Below are 21,030 nucleotides of genomic sequence, written 5' to 3'. Positions count from 1 at the left end.
ATGTTCCTTGTAATTCTATGGATAACAACAGCAAAAAACAAAAAATGCTACCAGTTAGCATCTATAGTGACAGAATGGTTAGATAAACTAAGTTACTTTAAAGAAAAATTCTGTAAAGCTGATTTTCCCTCGAATTATGTTTTACTTACTTTAGAAACAGTCGGTTCCCTGATTTCCCCCCTAATCCTGGAAATAACATATTAGAAGGGGAAATAGCCTGACAGTGAAGGAAAAGACAGAAACCATGAAAAATAATTGTAAGAATTATAAAAACATGGCAGTCAGGGGTCATTTAATGTGAAAGTAAACTATCCTTGTATTATAACATGTACTGTATTTATGTTTGGAGTTATAACTCCTGAGTTTTCAATAGACAGAGCACTGGGTATAGTTTGTCTTTAAAAGGATAGAACATATCCTAATATATTTCCAGAAAATATTTATCCAAAGGAATATAGTTGTTATCCAAAAACGTTTTCTTATTAGAATGGAAGGAGATTCCTTTACTGGAGACTTGATCTATGTGCTGCAATCCATTGTGTAGTGATTTTGGATCATTGAGGTGTAGCTGTGTCTTTGAAAGGAGTATCCATTGCTTTTTAAGTTCTTTTGTAATGATAAATTGAATATTTAAGTTACTACTAAACATATAAAACTGTGTTTTTCCTTTTAAAAATATACTCTTGTCATGAGATGAGGTCCATGTCGAATTCTTTTAAAGCATTTAAGACAAGACTTCCTCTATCCTGAAGCTTACGCTTTGGCTTTTGGAACATCTTGCCCTGTGTACTGTCACATGTTGAAATTAGGTCATGTTACTGCTATATTTTGAGTCTTGGTTGGTTGTGACTCAGGTGTGTTAATCACTTACAGGAGTTTGGGGAGGTAAGTGGGGCAACCCAGACACTTCTCATGGCAGGACCATGAAACGGTGTCTTGTCTGAGAACCTCGGGAGTCTGCTCTTTCGTCATGTCTTCAGCCTCCCTGTCGTCCTCCTCACTCTGAGACCTGTGTGGCTTTCATTCCTAGTGCATCTTGTCTCTCTTGAGAAAGGGGTTGCAGGAGTGGGCGAGAGCTGGGTAAAAATCTAGCTGTACCCAGATGTCCAACTGTTCCTTTTTTTTTTTTAATTTAAAACTTTAATTTTTTTTTTAATTTCAGAAATTATACATGAACATATAAACCCTGAGACTACAGTTGTGTGAGACAGGCAGTCTCTGCTCTTATGTAGCATGTACTTCAATGAGTAAGGCAGATATATGCTACATTTATCACATACATTTATTTGCAACGACAGCAGGTAGTGTGAGGGAAAAGCTTGTGATGCTGTGCGCATATCTTAGACAGGAGCCTTCGAGATACTGTAATGGTTTAAGTGGTACCTTACCGATAGACTCCTTTTTCTGCTGCCGTGTAGCAGTCTCGTTCTTGTTGTGATCTGTATAGTTAGAGATTGATTCCGTATGATTAATTTCTCCTCTTGGAAATGTTCGTTTCAAATTGTGATAAAACTATCACGTTTCTCCCAAGAAACCTGGGTTAGTCTTCACTGGGAAAGAGTCTTAAATTATTTTTAAATAGGATTCTTTGTTTAGGGTTCATTCTCTCTGTCCTTTACTTAGGAAGGAGGAGGAGGAGCGAAGGCGGCGTGAAGAGGAAGAACGGGAACGTCTGCAAAAGGAGGAAGAGAAACGTAGGAGAGAAGAAGAAGAAAGGCTCAGACGGGAGGAAGAGGAGAGGAGGCGGCTGGAAGAAGAGAGACTCCGGCTGGAGCAGCAAAAGTACGCTTGTCGGGTATCGTCTAAAAATGCCAGATGGGCCACCACACTGTTGCGTTGACGGTTCACCTTGTGTGCCTTGGAATATTTCTCTGTTTTGTTCGACTGGGAGGTAGATCAGCATTAGGTATTGCCATTTGTACCAGTGATATGTTACCAAGGTGAGAGCCTCATCTTAAGCATCATTTGGTTGCGAAAAGAAGAAAGATGTGGGATTTGCTCCCAGAACCCAGACACTAGAAGAGGAGCTGAGGTGGTTTGCTTGCTGTCTGTCTCTGGGTCCATAATGATCTCCTGTCCTTGCTTCTCTCGGCTGTGTCTCTGATGCGTTCTTCCTCTTCTCTACGAATTGTCTCTGTGCTTTGCCACACGCAAGGCTGTCTCAGCCTGGATTTACGTGGTCTTTCTTTTCATGCATCTGACAGAGACTGGCTAGAGTACAGAAACCCGGTTAAAAATTCCCAGGCCAGAGGATCTCTTGGTTCAGCCTATGTCAGATGTCTATTCCTAGTCCCCTAGAACAGGACCTGGGGGCTGAACCCATTTCTTATTCAGTAAGGGCTGTGAGAGCCACTGTCTCAGAAGGGGTTAGTTCAAGAGGGAGCTGTGGGAATGAGGAGGAAGGGATTAATGGCCATAAAACAAAGAGAAGGCCTGTGGTTCTAGAGGTGGCATAACATGTAGATTAAACCAGACAACATGCGAGTCCTTTGTTTTCTCCCCATTGTTTGTGAATACTTCCTTAGAAAAGCTTCAAACTGACTCAGGGTCTGTGTCTACCTTGGAGAGAAGCTATGAATACTACTCTGTTTTGGGGAGAGGGGTACCCTAGTTGGACCCAGTGTCATGTTCTGTTTAGGACTTTGTGAGATTTAGCTTTGTTATTACCTATTAACAGATGGCTTAGAGGACATTGCTGTTGATCACGTGACTGAGTTAAGCACGTGGTTCCTGTATGTGGGGAAAAAAGGAATAGTAATAGTTCACAGAAATCAGTATCTCTAGACCAAGTGTACCCAGATATTGTCTTCAGTGTTCCTGTTTAAGACTTGCTTTACATTAAATGCCAAGGTGCTCAGATTTCCACTGGCCTTATTTGTACTTGCCAGAGCCACCTGTACCATCTTTTAGCTATTATTCAGCCTTTTACTACTTTATATATATTTATGTAGAAAAACCATGGCCAGCAGTTAAATATCTCATCTCTGTAATAAATGACAATCCATTTTTCTTACAGCAAAATCTGTAGGCTGGAGCCAGACTGCCTAGACTTGAGTCCTGGCTCTGGCGTCTACTCACAGTGTCATCTTGGGCAAGTCACTGAAATCTTCCATTTTCTGCTTTGTGGAAACCCCACCTCACAGGGTAGTTGTGAGAACTAGGTGGGTTAGTACATAGAAGTGCCCTGAAACAACTGCATGGCACATTGTAAGGGCACAATAAATGGTGATGATGATGATGGCAGTGACAGTGATATGCTTATTATTCTCCTTTTCCATCTCAAGTTGGCCTTGAAAAACCTAAGTGAAAAATTAAAAGCCAGGTTTATTTTCTTAAATCTTTTTCTGGACCTTGGATACATGCTGCTTGGTATACATTACTACCTTAATCGTTTTTAAGAGGTATTCGTTATAAAATGAAATAACAAAGAGATTTTATTTGGTCATGAACAATCAATCTCCTGTAGTCAGACTAGTGTCTATTTTTTAATGTTTTTAGGCAGCAGATAATGGCAGCTTTAAACTCCCAGACTGCCGTGCAGTTCCAGCAGTATGCAGCCCAACAGTATCCAGGGAACTACGAACAGCAGCAGATTCTCATCCGCCAGTTGCAGGAGCAACACTATCAGCAGTATATGCAGCAGCTGTATCAAGTCCAGCTTGCACAGCAACAGGTACGATAGCTAACACCCAGATTCAGCCTTAGAAAGGGTTTTTAGTTTCACTGAAACAAAAGTTCTTTTTTTAACAGTTGCTGATGACTTTTGCATTAGTTAGCCTCTCAGATATCAAGTAACTTTTAGGTGACCTTTATTAAAAGAGATTTTTAACATTGCAGTGGCAGTTATGAAAGAAAGTATATAATTTCGAAACAACAGATGATGTGGCCTCTATTATATTGTCATAAGTGTATTTGGAATGGACCTAGTGTTATCCCAGTGAGTTTGACATAGCTCTAAATGTGGTCCCAGAACCATGGAGACTTGGGTGATCAGTGTTAGTTCAAGGACAGCTTTCAGGCCAGCTGCTGCCATAGTCCTGGCCAGCTTCTAATCGGAGGACCCGCAGTCCCTAAGGCAGAACTTGGTTGGGTCTGTCTTGCCCTTTTGTTGTGTGCAGTAGCTGCGCTGCCTGCCTGCAGCACAGTGGCAGTCCTCCTTGGCTTCCTGCCCCCGCAGTCTTGCCTCCACACAGGAGCAGGTGGTTGAGGGGAAGGACACAGCACTGGAGGTCACATACCACCTGGATTCTGCCCTAGCTTTGCCGTTATCTTGTTTGATCTCAGTCTAGTTACCTACTGCTCTGATATTTCTGCCTTTTCTCCAAACCAGCAAGAATGGGATATGAAATCCTGTTACATAGTCTTATTAACCTCACAGGACTATCAGAGGAATGAAATAAGAAAATAGTTCTGTGAAAGTATTTGATACATAGGGAAGATAGCTGATTAACGTTAATTTTTTTACATCTTGCAGAGGCATAAAATGCCTCCTTAAAGTTAACCTTTAAGTTTTACTTTAAGGTAAGTTTTCTTATTTAATTTTCAGTTACAAAACAGGTACTACTTGTCAAAATATCTGAGTGAAGAAAAGTGTTGTGAGGTGATTCCCTGGTGATCCAGTGGTTAGAACTCGGCACTTTCACTGCTAGCGGCCTGGGTTCCATCTCTAGTCAGGGAACAGATTCCCGCAAGTCGCCTACCTTGGCAGCGAGGCCAGAGTAAAAACCAAAACACAAACTGTGTTTCTCTATAAATTTAATAAAATGTCTTAAAATTTAAAAAAAGGAAAAGAGTTGTGTTTTAGTTGCCGCACATTTCTTGTTAGGTGAAGTGATCTTTGTTATGTTGCCACACTCTTTAAAATTTCTTGAAAATTCATATCCTTACCTAAAGTATGTTTTTCCCTGAGTCTTTAGCATTAGTGAAGCAGTTTAAGAGGCACTGCAGATTTTGTATAATCCATGAGAAGAGGAAAAGGATGTCAAACCAGAGTTACAAGATAATAAGTGGTATTTTTGAGGAATTTCTGTCCTCCAGAGACTGTTTATACTTGAGTATATCACTCCCTTTTCCTACTTCTTTGATGGGTATTGAGATAATTTATTAACAGGCTAGCTCATTCACACTGTCCTGCTTACAGGTTGCTATCAGTTAGTGAGAACAAAGTCAGTCAAATAGGGTAAAACCAAAAATCTTTGAAATAGAGTTGGAAAGCCATAATTTAGATTGCAGTGATCAGACTCAGTTTATCAGATTGATTGGCTGTCTCTGCCAAGAGAGAATGAGAGGAACTGGGGAAGGAACAGAGGGAGCCTCAGCCCCGTGAAGTATTAGCTTTTATATAAATACTGAGCAAAATGACAAAAAATGGGAACGCTTGTTTAATTTGGAGTGTGGTGACACAAGTGTTTTATTGCTCCTGTGCCTTTCTGTGCTTTTAAAAACTTCCTGGAGTATAGAAGAGAGATCATATAAATAAATAATTGTGATCTGTTATGTATAATAGATGTATAATCATATTCAGTGGGATCACAGGGTAGAGAGTTGTTCATTCTGCTAGAGAGTTTCAGCAAAAGCCTAAAGTGAAGAGGGACCATTTGAGCTGACCAATTGATCATCAACAGAAATTCCTTTTTATTTTTTGCTTTCCTGTCATGCAGTGAAATGTTGTGAGTGTGCTGACTTGTTTTGGTTCTGTGCCTATTTTCTGGAAGCTGGTGCTCTTAGAAAACTGATGGGGAAATGACTGAGAATCTAGGCTTTGGAAGAAGGTATTTTAAAATCTTAAGTGTTTTGCTAACCAGCACTAGCAGCAGAGAGAGGTGTTGCTGCTTAAGCAACTGATTTGTAGATGATTAGTAATGTAATGATTTCATTAAATGAAATCTGTTTTCAGATAGGCCAAAATGTATCATTATCCCTAACCCATGAAATTATGCAGGCTTTTTTTCCCTATTTTCTTTAAACTGTTGTAAAAATATGCTCACTTACTATATAACTTAATATTTTAGTTTAAAGTTACTTAAATGCCCTAATATGCATAACAATACATTGGGTAAATTTCCTATTTTTACAATAGCAATACCAATGCAAACAAAATACAGTTATATACTTGTGATTTTATAGATAAACCTCTCAAACAAATGTTGAATAAAAGAAGCCAGACACAAAAAAGAGCATATAATATACAATTTCATTTCTGTTAAAGTTTGAAGACAGGCAGAGCCAAACCTGTAATTTTACAGGTTAGTTTCATCATTACCCTTGAAGGACTTTCTGGAAAGGGGCACCAGGAAGGGTTCTGGGATGCAGATAATGTCTTGATCTGGATGTTGGTTTTATGTGTATGTTCGTCTAACGAAAATTGAGCAAGCCATACATTTGTGATTTGTATATTTTTCTATATGTTTGTTACAGTTAATTTTATTTAAAGTTTCCCCAAAAGTTATGTAATACTTAGGCATTTCTCATAATGTTAATACTAATATTTGTTCATTTTAATATGAGAGGAATGTCCTAAAGTAGTTGTCCTTTGGATTTAAGCTGTTTTTATTTTCCATTTTTCAAAGGACTTTTAAATTTTACATTTATGAAAATACATACTTTAATCATAATTATGTAAAGTGATGCATTTTTTTAAAGAAATTATTTTGACCTCAAACTCCATTTTATAAGCCTATTTAATTTTTAGGTCAGTATTTTTTTTTACTTGATTAGCAGTCTTTAGTTTGTGATAATTTTTCTATCTATCAGTTTTAAGAACAGATGTTTCCATGTTCAGTTTTTACCTATAATAATTTTATTTGGGATGATTATTTCTACCTACTTTAATTTTTCCTAGTTTTTCTAGTGACCTTTAGGACACAAGAATGTGGTCCTCAGAATATTATTATACTAGTATTCGTTATAGATAGGATAAAAACTGATAAAGTGTATTGAATTTCTTGGAGCTACTTGATGAGGCAAAAATTCTGATGGGATCAGAATGCATCTCAGGGTAAATGTCCCTTTTTTAGCCTTCCTGGTCAGTGTGTCTTCACTTTTTCTTGACTTACAGGCAGCATTACAGAAACCACAGGAAGTATCAGTAGCTGGGGCTTCCTCTCCTACATCATCAAAAGTGAATGCAACTACACCAAGTGATATGATGTCAATTAATGGACAGGCCAAAACCCACACTGACAACACTGAAAAAGAGATTGAACCAGAAGCCGCCGAAGAAGCCCTGGAGAATGGACCAAAAGGTATGGTTGTGTATGTGCACTTCCATCCAGATACTATAATTCAGACTCATGAAAAGCAAAAATCAGAAAGTCAGATTAATTAGCTTTTGAGAGCAGTTACATATTTGTGAGAGTTGAATGCTTTTTCATTCTTTTTAATCTGACTGATGCTTCTGGTGACTCTTGGAATAGTTTAGAAGAGTAAATCAGATGTCCTTTGGGTTGTCTTATTTTATATACTGGTTATTTGTTGCTGTGTAACACATTGTACCCAAATTTAGCAGCTTAAAATACTAATTAAACATTTATTATCTCTCACAGTTTCTGTGGGTTAGGGATTGCAGAACTGCTTAGCTGAGTGGTGGGCTTCCCTGGTAGCTCAAATGGTAAAGAATCTGTCTACAATGCAGGAGACTTGGCGTTCGATTCCTGGGTCAGGAGGATTCCCTGGAGAAGGAAGTGGCAGCCCACTCCAATATTCTTGCCTGGAGAATCCCATGGACAGAGGAGCCTGGCAGGCTACAGTCCATGGGGTCGCAGAGTCAGACACGACCGAGAGACTCACACACACACACACACACACACACACACACACACACACACTGAGTGATGGTGGTTCTGGTCTCTTATGAGGTTATGGTGTTGACCTCTTATGAGGTCAAGCCTCATGTGAAGGCTTGACTAGGACTAGAGACTGCTTCCAAAGTGATTCCCTCACATGACTGGCAAGTTCATGCTGGCCATTTGCAGGAGGACCTCAATTCCTTGCCCCATGGAGCCTCTCTAAAGGGCTTCTTGAGTGTTCTCAACACAGTGGCTGGCTTCCTCTAGAGAACATGATGCAGAGGGAAACAGAGCAAGAGTGGCAGTGTCCTTCCTGCCCTGGCTTTGGAAGGAATACGTCAGTACTGCTGCCGTATTCTGTTGGTCCTGGTGAATTTTTAGTGGTGACTTTACAAGTACATGAATACCTATGGTGAGGATCACTGGGTGCCATCTTGTAGGCTCTTTACCATATGTTCACAGTATATTTTTTGAGACAGAAGTACCATGTTACCGGTAAGATAATTTAGATTTTCAAAGGTCTACTTACCTTTTCACGGGCAGCTCATTCATTCATTCAACAATTGGTTCAAGATTTTCTGGGTGTTGGGCTACAGGGGTGAAGCAAAATAACACACATAGAATGCAAATTGTGGCTTTGGTAAGTACTGTGTGGAGAGAAAAGTCCATTACAGTGTGAAAGCACATAATATGGAGATACAAGCTAGTTAAGATTACCAGAGGTTTTCCTGGGGAAGGGACACTTAAGCTGAGAGGTCTGAATCAAGAGTACCAGTTTCCAAGTAAGAAGGAATAAGAGACCATTTCAGTGACTGATCAGAGATGATGGTAGTATAGTTCATAAGAAAGTTGGTTTCCTTGTCTTTTTAAAACAAGTAATAGAATAGTTGCAGAAAAGACCTTGAAATACCTTGATTAATTCCTCTCTTCCCTTTTTTTCCTATTAAGAGTTTGCCAGTATTTTCAAATAAATCTTTTGTCAAAGGCTCTGAATAACTCTGGAAAACCTGTTGAGTGCACATAGATATTTCTCAGTAACAAGACATTACCCATTTTTCCTCAGTTGCCAGCAGTTCCATTCCTATCCAAGTTTTTCTCTGAGTTTCCTTAGAGTAACCCCTCCCTTAGAGCTTTGGTTTACTCCAAGGTCAAGACTTTTTTTTCTGACAGAGTCTGAAGTCAAAGCCCAGCCTTTGTTCATATCCAAAAATGAATTTATTTCAAGTCCAGATCTCTCTCTGTTTGAATGTTTCCCTGTTTCCAGCTAGGAAGTTTCCAAGGTCATTCTTCCATGCCCACATGCAGTTAGAGTACTGGAAAAAAATCCTTCTTAAGAATATGGTTTGCATTTGTTACTTAAAACGGGACGTTGACTTCTGAATACCTGTGGTGTTATTAAATATAGGCATTTGGGGGGAGAATTCCATGGGGAGGCTTTTAAAGTCCTCAATCTAAGGTAGACCAGACTGCACTTGGTACCTGCACGTGGCTGGGCAGGTGGTCCTATGTAGGTATTGTTGCCTACAAGTGAAGGCTCATCCTTTTTATCCTTTGTAATTCCTGTTGCCTTTAGAATCTCTTCCAGTAATCGCAGCTCCATCCATGTGGACACGACCCCAGATCAAAGACTTTAAAGAGAAGATTCGGCAGGATGCGGATTCCGTGATTACAGTGGGCCGAGGAGAAGTAGTCACTGTTCGAGTACCCACCCATGAAGAGGGATCGTATCTCTTTTGGGAATTTGCTACAGACAATTATGACATTGGGTTTGGGGTATATTTTGAATGGACAGACTCTCCGAACACTGCTGTCAGCGTGCATGTCAGTGAGTCCAGCGATGACGACGAGGAGGAGGAAGGTAGAGCCATTGGTCCATGTTCAGTAGCTGGGTTGTGCATTTGCAGAAATGGTAGCAGTTCTGATGTCAGCCAACCTCATGCTTCCTGATTAACTTCCTGGACAGGGATCAAACGTTTCAGTGGTGGGACGTTAGGCTGAAAAGATTGTGAGAGAAGCTAGCCTCCTGAGTGATTGAGGCCTGAATTGTTACGAATGCCAGGGAAGTCTGTTTGACAGTTTATGTTACTGCTTTCTGAATGCTGTTACACTTTTCAGCCGTGTGTGTTGAAAAGCCAAATATGCAAGGTCATTTTGAAAAATTATAAAAGAGCAAGCAAGAAATTCTCCCAACTCTGGAATTTATATTTCTGATATCAGCTTTTTAGGTTGTTATTCTAAGATGTATTTTCTCTGACTAGACAAAATCAAATGTTTCCAGTGACCGTCTCAGCTGTCTTGATGTTGGGACTTCCCTGGTGATTCAGGCTTCCAAGGCAAGGGGCACAGGTTGAATACTTGGTTGGGGAACTAAGATCCCACATGTCTTGTGTAACCAAAAACAACTATCTTGGTCTAGGAAGTAGGTTGTAAAATGTATTGCTTACTGATTGAGAGAGTAGTCTTCTTAATTTTGTTATTATCCAGAAAAGTTAGAACACAGAGCTTTTGTATCCACCTAATAAGTACTTAAATATTTATTGACTTGATTGAGTAATATGGAAGGAGTGCCCTGACTGGGAGAATGGGAAAGCACCTTCAGTTCTTGACCGTAACTAACCTTTCAGGTGACTTATAAATGAACTGCATATTGAAGAGTGTAGGTAATCACAGAGACTACACTGGGATACGTTTAAAGAGGTAGTTGTTGAAGGTACATGGAGGGAGGCTAAAAGTTCAGTCCGCTTTTGATAGACAAGCTGAATCTTGGTGATTCGGTTATATCACCAAGATACTCTGAGCCCCTTCAGGTCGTGTCTGGCAACACACACACATGGGCCAGTGTCATTTAGGAGCTGCTTTCTCTTTTAGCATTTTGTTTTCAGCAGTCTTTGTCTGAGTACCACCAGCAAGGGAGAGCATTGCACGTGAATACTGCTGACTGAACCAGACCAAAAAAATGTCAAAGTAGGGAGAAAAAAGAAACCAGAGAGACCTGAGTGTGCAGGGCAGGCGCCACTTCTGTTGTCTCAGGTGCCCCTCAGCAGCATCAGGATAGGACTAAGCCCTTTACTAGTCTTTCTGATGCACACGGGGACTCCTTACAATCAGGTGATTTGCACATGCTTGGGAAGGGAAGCTTTTAGTATATGCAAATTACTGTATTTTTAAAGAGCTTTGTGAATAATAAGAGAATTCTCTATTAAGTGGGTTGACGTAATCTATTTCTCCTGGTTTGTAAGCTTGAGAGCTTTTAAAGCAGGATACTTCGTAGTCTGACCCCTCAGCTGATTATCATTGTGTTATTGCTGTTGGGAAGAGCACTGATCAAAATGGCTAGGGTTCAGTGCCTCACTCAAGGTGAGAAGCTAGACATCTTTGACCTTTGCACTAATATATGATAGCCTCAAATGGAAAGTGGCATTACCCGTCATGATTACTTGTAACGTGATTTGCAACTAAAACTGACCCATTGAAGCCTCTGCACTCGTAACAACGGTGAGGGGAGTTCCTCAGTGGCCTAGTAGTTAGGAGTCTGGGCTTTCACTGCCATGGTTCAGGTTCAGGCCAGGGAACTGAGAATCCCACAAGCCACATGCCAGAGCCACGTCCCCCCCCCCAAAAAAAAGTAACAGCAGTGAAGATTTAACTCAAAATGGTTCTGTTTGCCACGTGCCTCCTTATGGAGGCTGCTGTGCTGCCAGGTCTTATCCACATTTTGTATTTTGTTTTATGTGGGGTCCTTTCAGCTTGGTTTAAGATGGAAGCAAAGTCCAGTTTTTTGTTTATTGTTTTAGTTTTCTTCATTTGGTCTTGAAAGATGGAGGAGTTTGTTTTCTCTGAGGAAAACATGATGGGTAATCCACCCTTCTGCTATAATTCTCCACTTGAGTGTTTCTAGGTCCCAAGTCTTTGCTTAGATTGAAGAAAGATACATCTTTCATCTGTCCTAATAACCTTTAATTTTGTAGATTTTTGAGCAAAATTTGGATCCTGAATTAATGGGCCCAGTAATCTATTTCATGGATATCCTTATGGGCAATAGTGTGTACTTAGAATGACTTGTATCTCTCATTTGCAAATGAAGGACATTTAATTTAAGTAGTATTGCTATGATAAAATACAATTGGGCCTATTTGTCATCTACTATTGTTGAATAAACTTATTTTAGAATAGCCTTAAATTTACAGAAATATTGCAAGAGATGGTACAAAGAGTTCTGAAACCCAGTTTTTCCCTATTGTTAACATCTTACCTTGTCCCATGCTATATTCATCTTAGCTAATGAACCAGTGTTGATATGTTATTAACTAAAGTCCATATTTCTTCAGATTTCCTTAGTTTTTCTGAATGTTCCAGGATCCCATCCAGGATGCCGCATTGTAGTAAAAAGTCTCCTTAAGCTCCTCTCGGCTGAGAGTTTCTTAGACCTTCCTGGTTTAAATTCCTAATAGTGACCATTGACAGTCATCATATAATTGACTCATGTGCCTGTAATTCATTCTGCCATATTGCAAACCTGAAAGTCTTTAAAAATCTATGCTAAATATTCCCTTGATATGTTTTCCTTGAGGGGCTTCCCTGGTGGCTCAGTAGTAACAAATCTGCCTGTCAGTACAGGAGATGCAGGCTCAACCCTGGGTCAGGAAGATCCCCTGGAGGAGAAAATGGCAACCCACTCCAGTAGTCCGGCCTGGGAAATCCTATGGACAGAGGAGTGTGGCAGGCTATAGTCCATGGGGTCTCAAAAGAGACTAAAAACAACAACAGTTTTCCTTGAGGCTGTTTATATGACTATGTTAAACTAAGACTTTCAGCTGGTTCATAAGTTCTCATTCCTACAGGTTTCTGCAGGTCTTTTTTTCCTAACCTCATATCATTACAATTCAAAAAACTGTTAACCTGGGGCAAACCTAGAATCAAAGCCTATTTTTTTGCCACTGGGATCATCCTTGGGTTAGACAGGCCTAGTGAAAGTGATTGAATTTTCTCTGAATGTTTACCTCTTTTCTGTCTTTCTCATTTTATTTAAGAAAATAACATCCTCTCTCTTTGTATTTAAGATCAGTAGAAAATAATAGTCCTCATAAGCTCCCTTCTCCCCATTCCCAAAACAAGAGAGGACTTCCATATTGTTGGGAAGAAGAGGGTCACAGCAGCATTTTCCATGGTCTTACTCAGATGAATGATGCCCTACCTGTTGGGAGGAGTTAGGAACTGAGTGGATGTGGAAGGGGAACAGTGAGGGGGATGTGGAAGGGGAACAGTGGTTCAAGTACAGAGGGAGGGAGGCTGCTGACTGCTGCCGCCACCAGATGCTTGCCACTGGGCTCCCAGGGCCCAGAAAGTGCTGTGCTTGGTACATAGCAGCTGCTCAGATACAAGAAGGAATCAGTACACATTCACATGCCCATAAGTTGTAGAATGGATTGAGAGAATTCCTAATGAGCAATTTCTCAAAGAAAGGATGGAGCTTAAAATGCCTGAGGCAGACGTGTGTTTTTCCTGAATCTCTTCACTCTGACGTGTCTCTGTTTTCTTTCACAGAGAACATCAGTCCTGAAGAGAAGGCCAAAAAGAATGCCAACAAGCCCGTGCTGGATGAGATTGTGCCTGTGTACCGGCGGGACTGTCATGAGGAGGTGTACGCCGGCAGCCACCAGTATCCAGGGAGAGGAGTCTACCTCCTCAAGTTTGACAACTCCTACTCTTTGTGGAGGTCAAAGTCAGTCTACTACAGAGTCTATTATACTAGATAAAGTTGTTACAGAGTCTGGAGTCTAGGGTTGAGCAGAAGATGGCATTTAATTTGGAAATTTCTTTGACTTTTGTGGAGCATTGCAGTCAGTGTTTACCGTGTTGATTTTGGTCTCATGCGTTGGGACTCTTGCTGGGAATCAGGATTTCCTTGAAACTCTTGAGCGTTAGTACTTTGGGGTTAAAGGGACTCCTCAGACTCATCCAGCCCTTCGGTGCTGACCAGCAGAGTAACGAGTGGATGCTGATGTTACATGAGCTACGTGTTAAATCTTTCAAAGTCTCCAAAATAAAACAGCTCAACATTGACCCCACCTGGCTGATGGCTAGTCCATTGCTGCCTGCTCTGTGTTTTCTGAGAGCCCATAGTTCTTTACAGTGCCCTCTGATTTGAAGTCCTGTAATAGTCTACATGAGGTACATCTCACTTTCATCCAAGGTCACCATTTTTGAAACTTAAGGTGTCACAGATGATAATAGAAAAGAAATTGCCTCAATTTGATCTTATTCTGAGTGACCCAGATTGTTTTGCTTTGGGTACTGCTGTTTAGTTCAGAGCTATGTTACAGATAATTATTTTCTGAATAATCTTAATATAGAATGTTCAAACCTAATTGATAATTGAAGTATCAAGACACATAGAACACTGAAAACATCCATCTTAGCAAATTAGCAAGCCTCCACAAACCCTTGGCCCTTTTCTCCTCATCTGGTATGTATGCTACCAGTAGCAAAGCAAAAAAAGGAATTCATTTTTGTCTTGATTTACCTTTATTTAGCTTTTTTTTGAGCATCTCAAGTTGAAACTGTTTTCTACACAAGCATATAGTTAGGGATTTTGTAAACAAATTGACACCTACTGAATTAAAATATATAAGCTCATTTAAATATAATTCAGTGTATGGTGAATAACATTGCACTAATATGGAAATCACTGCCAGAGTTAGTCCATTTTCTTTTGATTTGATACTACTTAGGCACATATCCTACATGATCCCAGTTGGGAATTACTTAATAGAAAGAATTGGAAATGCATATGGCCATGCTTAAATTTTTTTATAGCTTTAATCTGTATTATGTCTTCATTGATGGAAGGAGGTACATCTTTGTTTTCCTTACTAGAAACAAATATGGATTAATTGCCTCAAATTTGTGTAAGTGATTGACTATAGTCTAGAGATTCTTGTTTTCAGAAGGATGGTATAGATAGAAAATTACAAAGATGGCAATATACACGTAATGTTGTTATTATATGTTGTTACTGAAATACTTAGACTTTTAAAATTTTTGATCATAAATCACTTCTTGTAGGAGGGTTTCCTTGCTGCGGTATACACAGTTCACTACATAAGGGGCTGTTTGTTTTTTTTGTGTGCTGCATTTTTTTGTTGTTGTTTTTTAATACCTGGTTTTGTACATATCTAACTCTGTTCTCTTTTGGTTATTCGGAAACTGGATTATTTTCTCCTAAGCAGTGCTTAATTTGTGTTTTTTAATTTGAATTCGGTAGTCCCAGTTTATAGGTGTTCATTTTGTTACACTCAGAAGGTTTGTCCCATTGTCCATCAGCTCTTGTGTATATGGTATAGAAACCATGGGGTTAGGTACCTCCTGGCTTTTTTTTTTTTTTAATGAGAAAATATTGTATTTAAAATGTAAAATAAACTTTTAAAAAGCAGGCACTAATATATATTTCTTCCAGCCTTTGATTACAGATTTGTCCTTGCACATGTTAAGATGAATTATTCTCTAAAAATATTGTTCCTGGGAGCAGTGTATGTTACTTCACATAGCAGCAATTCCTGTCACATGTTCATGTCAGAACATTTTTGGTTTTAAACTTTTTTTATTGCCTTTGGCTGTCGAATAGAATATTACAAGTGCGATTTCCAAAAGATCTTAAAAATAATATATTTAATCAATTAAAATGTTTATCTGTAACTTGTTGATGTTTCATTAATATAGTTATTCTTTGAAGCTTCAGTTCTGTATTTCATCATTTGGGTAGAAGGAAAAGAAATGTTTTAAATGGTCTGTTTTAAAAAGGTAAACAATAACAAACTATTGTTGGCTGATTATTTTGTTTCTGCTGTGGATTACCCTAGTTTGTTAAAATAGGTTAACAGTTTTTCAGACTTTTGTTTCGAAAGTGTCCTGTAGCTTGTGAAAGTGTTAGTTGCTTAGTCGTATCCGACTCTTTGTGACTCCATGGACTGTAACCCATGAGGCTTCTCTGTCCATGGTTTTCTCCAGGCAAGAACTCTGGAGCAGGTGGCATCCCATCCCAGGATCGAACCCAGGTCTCCTGCACTGCCTGCAGAATGCTCACCATCTGAACCACTAGGGAACCCCTAGATTTCTTGATGGAAGGGAAGACAACCGACTTGTAATTTAAATGACTTACTGTATTTCCCCTGTCAAACTGTTGGTATAGCATACTCCTGGAAGACGGAACATGCTACTTTAAAGTCTCCTTAGGTGCAGCGCCTGGGGAAGCAGCAGTGCGAGGCATGCCGCAGTCAGTGTGATGTGAAATGCCACAGGCTGTTCTTAAAATGACCCCACTGAAATGTCAGGAGACTTGGACATTAAGTTTTTTTTCCGCTTTGGAAATTTGGAGACGCTCACTGAGGTTACCACCTTTTTTTTCCCCCCTGTGTCGTTTGTTGCTACCATGAAGGCAGATCATGGAACAGTTAAAGAGAGTTGTTGATTATGTGAGCACATCTTGGAAACCATGCTACAGAGAGCCTTGACCGTAAAAACGTCTATGAACCCGTATTGGACTGGCTTCTCCATACATTTGCCTAGGGTTCTTCAGCTTTCTTACTGAGAGTCTTTTAAGACCAAGTTAATCATTACTTCAACACCTTTGAGTAGGTTACACTTTTCAGATGCTTACTATGTTACCTGATTTGTTTTATAATTAAAGATGGAGGCACTGACTCTATTTTTGTTAGTTGACATGCCACTTGTAAGGTGTGAATTGATTAGGGTACTTAATTTTGTACCAGAAAACTAAGTGGATGGCATTTCCAGAACTGACATTGGCATTTGGACTCAGGCAGTCCAAACGTAGGTAAAGTATAAACAGCAGTTACTCATCTGTGCTGAAAGCTTGTGTGTGGTGGCTCAGGTCAGCCCTGCAGTGAACTGGTGACTTACCTGTTTCTGAAAAGAGCAAGTACAAATTCGGTCACAGTTGCTGATTTTTTTTAAACCTTTCTGGCATATCTGTACAATTATAACAATTTTTACCCTTTTCTAAGATCATTAATATGACAGATAACATGACTTTTTTGAAAGGGGAGCATGGCAAAATACAGAAATGTAAACATGTTTCCAAAAGGTCTACACTTTGCAGCTTATTTTTTCAGGTTGTGTTTGGAGAGTGTTTCCTGTTGTTTAGTATGGGTCTCCTGTGTTCTCTCAGCCTGCTGTGTGTGCTATGGAGTGACTCTGGCTGTTTTTTGTTAGTGAATGTTTTTCAGTTACTTCCAACTTTTTATTATAAATGATGTTCCAGTGAACACTCTTTTATATGTCTCTGCAAATGTGCATCACTTTTTCAAGAGTAGATACCAAGTAGTGGAATTGCTGGATAAATTCTGTGCATTTTTAATTTTAATAGACCCTACCAATGGTGCTTCCAAGTGGTTGACTACTTTCCCCTCTAATACACTAAGGTTGGTAATGTATGAGAATACTGCTTTTTTCTCTTTTATCAGACTTAATTTTGGTTAATCTGATGGGGAAAAATGAAATTTTGTGTATTTCCCAGTTAACTAGTAGGATTAAGCATCTGTTTTTATTGCTTATATGTATTTCCTCTTATATAAATTGCCTGTTTATATCCTTTACCCATTTTCAACTGGGTAATTTTATATTGATTTATTAGCATTTAAAAATACAGTTTATATACTGATCATACATTATATCTAAGTGTTTTCTCTCAGTTTATTGCTGGTTTGTTAATTTTGTTTATGGTGGTTTTTTTTGTGTGTATGTGTCTGTTTGGTCGTAGATGTCATAAACTATGTTGTCAGTTTTATTGAGTTTTTTCCTTTATGTTTTGGTTATTTCCATATATATATATGAGTTTGTTTCTGAATTCTGTTCCATTTATCTATTTGGCCATTTGTGTGCTAATACTATACTTTACTGTAGTTTTAAAATACATTTTGATACATGGTAAATCTCCTCTGTTCTTTTGATACTTTTTCTTGGCTATTTTTGCACCTTTCTTCCATATGAATTTAATCTTTAGGTGGTTGTATTTCATGGAAAAGTCTTATTGGGGATTTACATTGGAATACTTCATTAATTTCTAGATTAATTGGTAGAGATTCAGCCACTGATTTGTTAATGTAGGTTTTAGATGGCCTTTCTAAAAGACAGTTCTTTGTTCTTAAATGGTAACTTAAAGAGAAGAAATGGAAGGTACAACCTTTAAGTTGTCTTTCCTGCCATTATTAATTAGAATACTGGCTAATCTGGGGCAACAGAGACTCAAAAATAAAGTAGTTCAAGAAAGATAGTTTGCTATCTCAAACAGGCCAGAGAAGGCAGATGTTGCCGGGCAGGTGGGCTCCAGCATTCCCAGAGCCCCAGATTCTTAATGTTAGTGCTCCGTTGTCCTGAGGGACGGTCTTGTTTCTGTGTGCATGGCTGACTCAGGCTTGCAGGGATCACATTCCTGACTCAGCCAGGGGAGGGGGATGGGACTCATGCCTAATTTGAAGGGCAAAACCCTTATTTCCTGGATCATTTTCCATTAGCAAGTACTTAGTTACATGGCCTCCTCTAGCTGCAGTGTCTCTTGCTGGGCACTCTTGTCTGTGGTTATTAGGAAAAAGAAATGGATTCTAGTGGACACTTAGCAGTCTTGAATTTACCAGGTGAGTTTTAAAGTATATAACTTTTGTTGATTTTTTTTTTCCATTATAAATGCCATACTCATTTATTATAGAAGATTTAGACAGTATGCATAGGGGAAAAGAATAAAACTATAAACCTACAACCAGGAAATAATAGTTATCATTTGGGAATCTTCCTTCTGATCTTTTTTTCTCATTTTCAATTATGATACAATTCTAGTGTACATTAAAGTATAGAACATAATATGAGTACTCATATAGCTACAACCCCCTTTGGTCACATGTGCCCTTTTACCTTATTTGCTTCAGATCTTGCCAAAGTAATAAAACATGAATGAAAGAGTTGAGCCCTGTGTACCTTCCCTGATTACCATTCCTCTTTCTTGCTCCCAAAGATAATTATAATTCTAATTTTGGTGTATCATTCTATATGACTTTTATAATTGTTGTGTGTTGCCAGAAAAGTTTGGTTGCCAAAATAGTTTGCTTTTGCAGAATGCTTTTGATTTTATATAAAATGATATCATTGGATAGTTTATTTTTTCTGATCTGCATTTTATTTTAGTGATTAGCTTCATATAGCTCTATGCTGAGAGAAATTCGTCATGTGGATACTATATAACACCATGGAGTCATTCTCCTACTTTTGGATATTTAGGGTTGTTCTCAGGTTTCCACTACTATAAATATTCTTGTATGTGTCTGTTTATACTCATATGCAACAGTTTCTTGTGTATATATCAAGAAATAGAATTAAGTCTTAAGCTGCATGAATCTGCAACTATTCTAGATGATGTGAAATTATTCTTCAAATGATTGTGTCAATTTAAATTCCCAAAAGCAATATACAAAGGTGCCTTTGTTCCACATGTTTAGTGACAATTGTCAGATTTTGGTATTTTACCAATTGGATGGAGGTAAAACTAAAACCTTATGTGTGGTTTAACTGCATGTCCTTAATAACCAGTGAGGATAAGCATCTCTTTATGTTACTGGCCATTTATGAAGTGCATATTTATATCCTTTATCTTGTGCTTTTACTATTTAGAAATTTTTACTTTAAATTTATTAAACTTTCATGGTTTGTGTTTTCTATATCCACTTTAAGAAGTTTTCCTCACCCCAGAGGCTATAAAGATTCTCTTTAAAATGTGTTTTGTGTCTCAAGTACACATGAAATTTATTTTTGGTGTGAGGCAGGAGTTACTCGGAGAAGGCAATGGCACCCCACTCCAGTACTCTTGCCTGGCAAATCCCATGGATGGAGGAGCCTGATGGGATGCAGTCCATGGGGTCGCTAGGAGTCGGACACGACTGAGTGACTTCACTTTTCACTCTCATGCATTGGAGAAGGAAATGGCAACCCACTCCAGTGTTCTTGCCTGGAGAATCCCAGGGACGGGGGAGTCTGGTGGGGTGCCGTCTCTGGGGTCTCAGAGTCGGCCACAACTGAAGCGACTTAGCAGCAGCAGCAGCAGGAGTTACTGCTTTATTTTTCTATAGGGATAACTAAGATTATTCTACCATCTTTCATAGACTAGTTACCCTGTGTGAATTTTTATATTTATTTGTTTATATAAGTCTGATACATAGAGACAAAACATATGTATGTATTCATACTGTGAGTGTATTTGTCTGTTTGGGGACCTTTCTCTATTCTTTGTTTTTTGGTCTAGTCTTACACAGTCTAAATATCTGAGAGAGTGAAGGTCCCATCTCCCCTTAATTTTCAAAATTGTTTTGATTAGCTTTGTACTTCGCTTTTCCATGTTAACTTTATTTTTCTTAGTTTTTTTTTTAATATTAATGTATTTACATGGTTCACAATACAAAAGGTACAACAATATATAGGTACAAGCTTATATAAAAAATACTTCTACCTTGTTGCCAGCCACTCACCTTGCTCTCTGACGGCAAGCAATATTACAAGTTTCATTTGTGTTCTGTAAAGCCAAGTAAATAAGTACATATTTATAAATTCTCCCCTACTGTATATACTCGACAGCTTTTTCAACTTAAAAATTTACTTTCATAATCTATCAATACATAATAGCCTGGCTGCTTCACGCTTCTTAGTCTCCACTGAGCCATAGGCAGAGCTCAGAATGCTGTTTTAAAATGTAATTAAAAGCACTGGTTGTCAACAACAAAAAAATACACAATAGCTTTACTCTTTTTTATAAATATATATGTCGTTGTAAAGTATACAATTCAGTGACATTTAATCATTTTAAAATGTGTGATTCAGTGATGCTTAGAGTGTGCAGCCAGTGCCTCTAAAATTTTTCCATCTGCCCAGAAGAACGCACATAGCTGTTAAAAAATGAGCCCATTCTCTGCTCCTCCCATCCCTTTAGCTTGACAACCACTAATCCATTCTGTCTCTATGGATTTGCCTGGTAGATATTTCATATATAAGGAATCATACAATATGTGATGCTTTGTGTCTTTCACAAAGCGTGTTTTCAAGGTTCATCCGAGTTATATATGGGATATATCAAGTACTTCAGTGTTTTTTATGGCTGAATGCTAATCCATTGTATGGATATACCACCGTTTATCTCTTCACTTGTTGATGGACCTTTTGGCTGTTGTGAATAATGTTGTTATGA

At 38.7% G+C, this 21,030-nt stretch overlaps 1 protein-coding gene across 1 annotated transcript in view; it reads left to right on the top strand.

Annotated features, from left to right (window-relative positions):
• Positions 1-15,605, top strand: part of ACBD3 (acyl-CoA binding domain containing 3) — a 37,680-nt gene extending 22,075 nt beyond the window's left edge. The window contains exons 4-8 of the mRNA XM_018060225.1: positions 1,624-1,782; positions 3,499-3,673; positions 7,058-7,244; positions 9,361-9,645; positions 13,332-15,605. Coding sequence (XP_017915714.1) covers positions 1,624-1,782; positions 3,499-3,673; positions 7,058-7,244; positions 9,361-9,645; positions 13,332-13,543 — 1,018 coding nt within the window. The 3' untranslated portion in view covers positions 13,544-15,605. The remainder of the gene's footprint in view (positions 1-1,623; positions 1,783-3,498; positions 3,674-7,057; positions 7,245-9,360; positions 9,646-13,331) is intronic.

This window comes from Capra hircus, chromosome 16 (assembly GCF_001704415.2).
Source record: "Capra hircus breed San Clemente chromosome 16, ASM170441v1, whole genome shotgun sequence".
Taxonomy (NCBI): domain Eukaryota; kingdom Metazoa; phylum Chordata; class Mammalia; order Artiodactyla; family Bovidae; genus Capra; species Capra hircus.
This window is presented reverse-complemented; position numbering and strand designations above follow the sequence as displayed.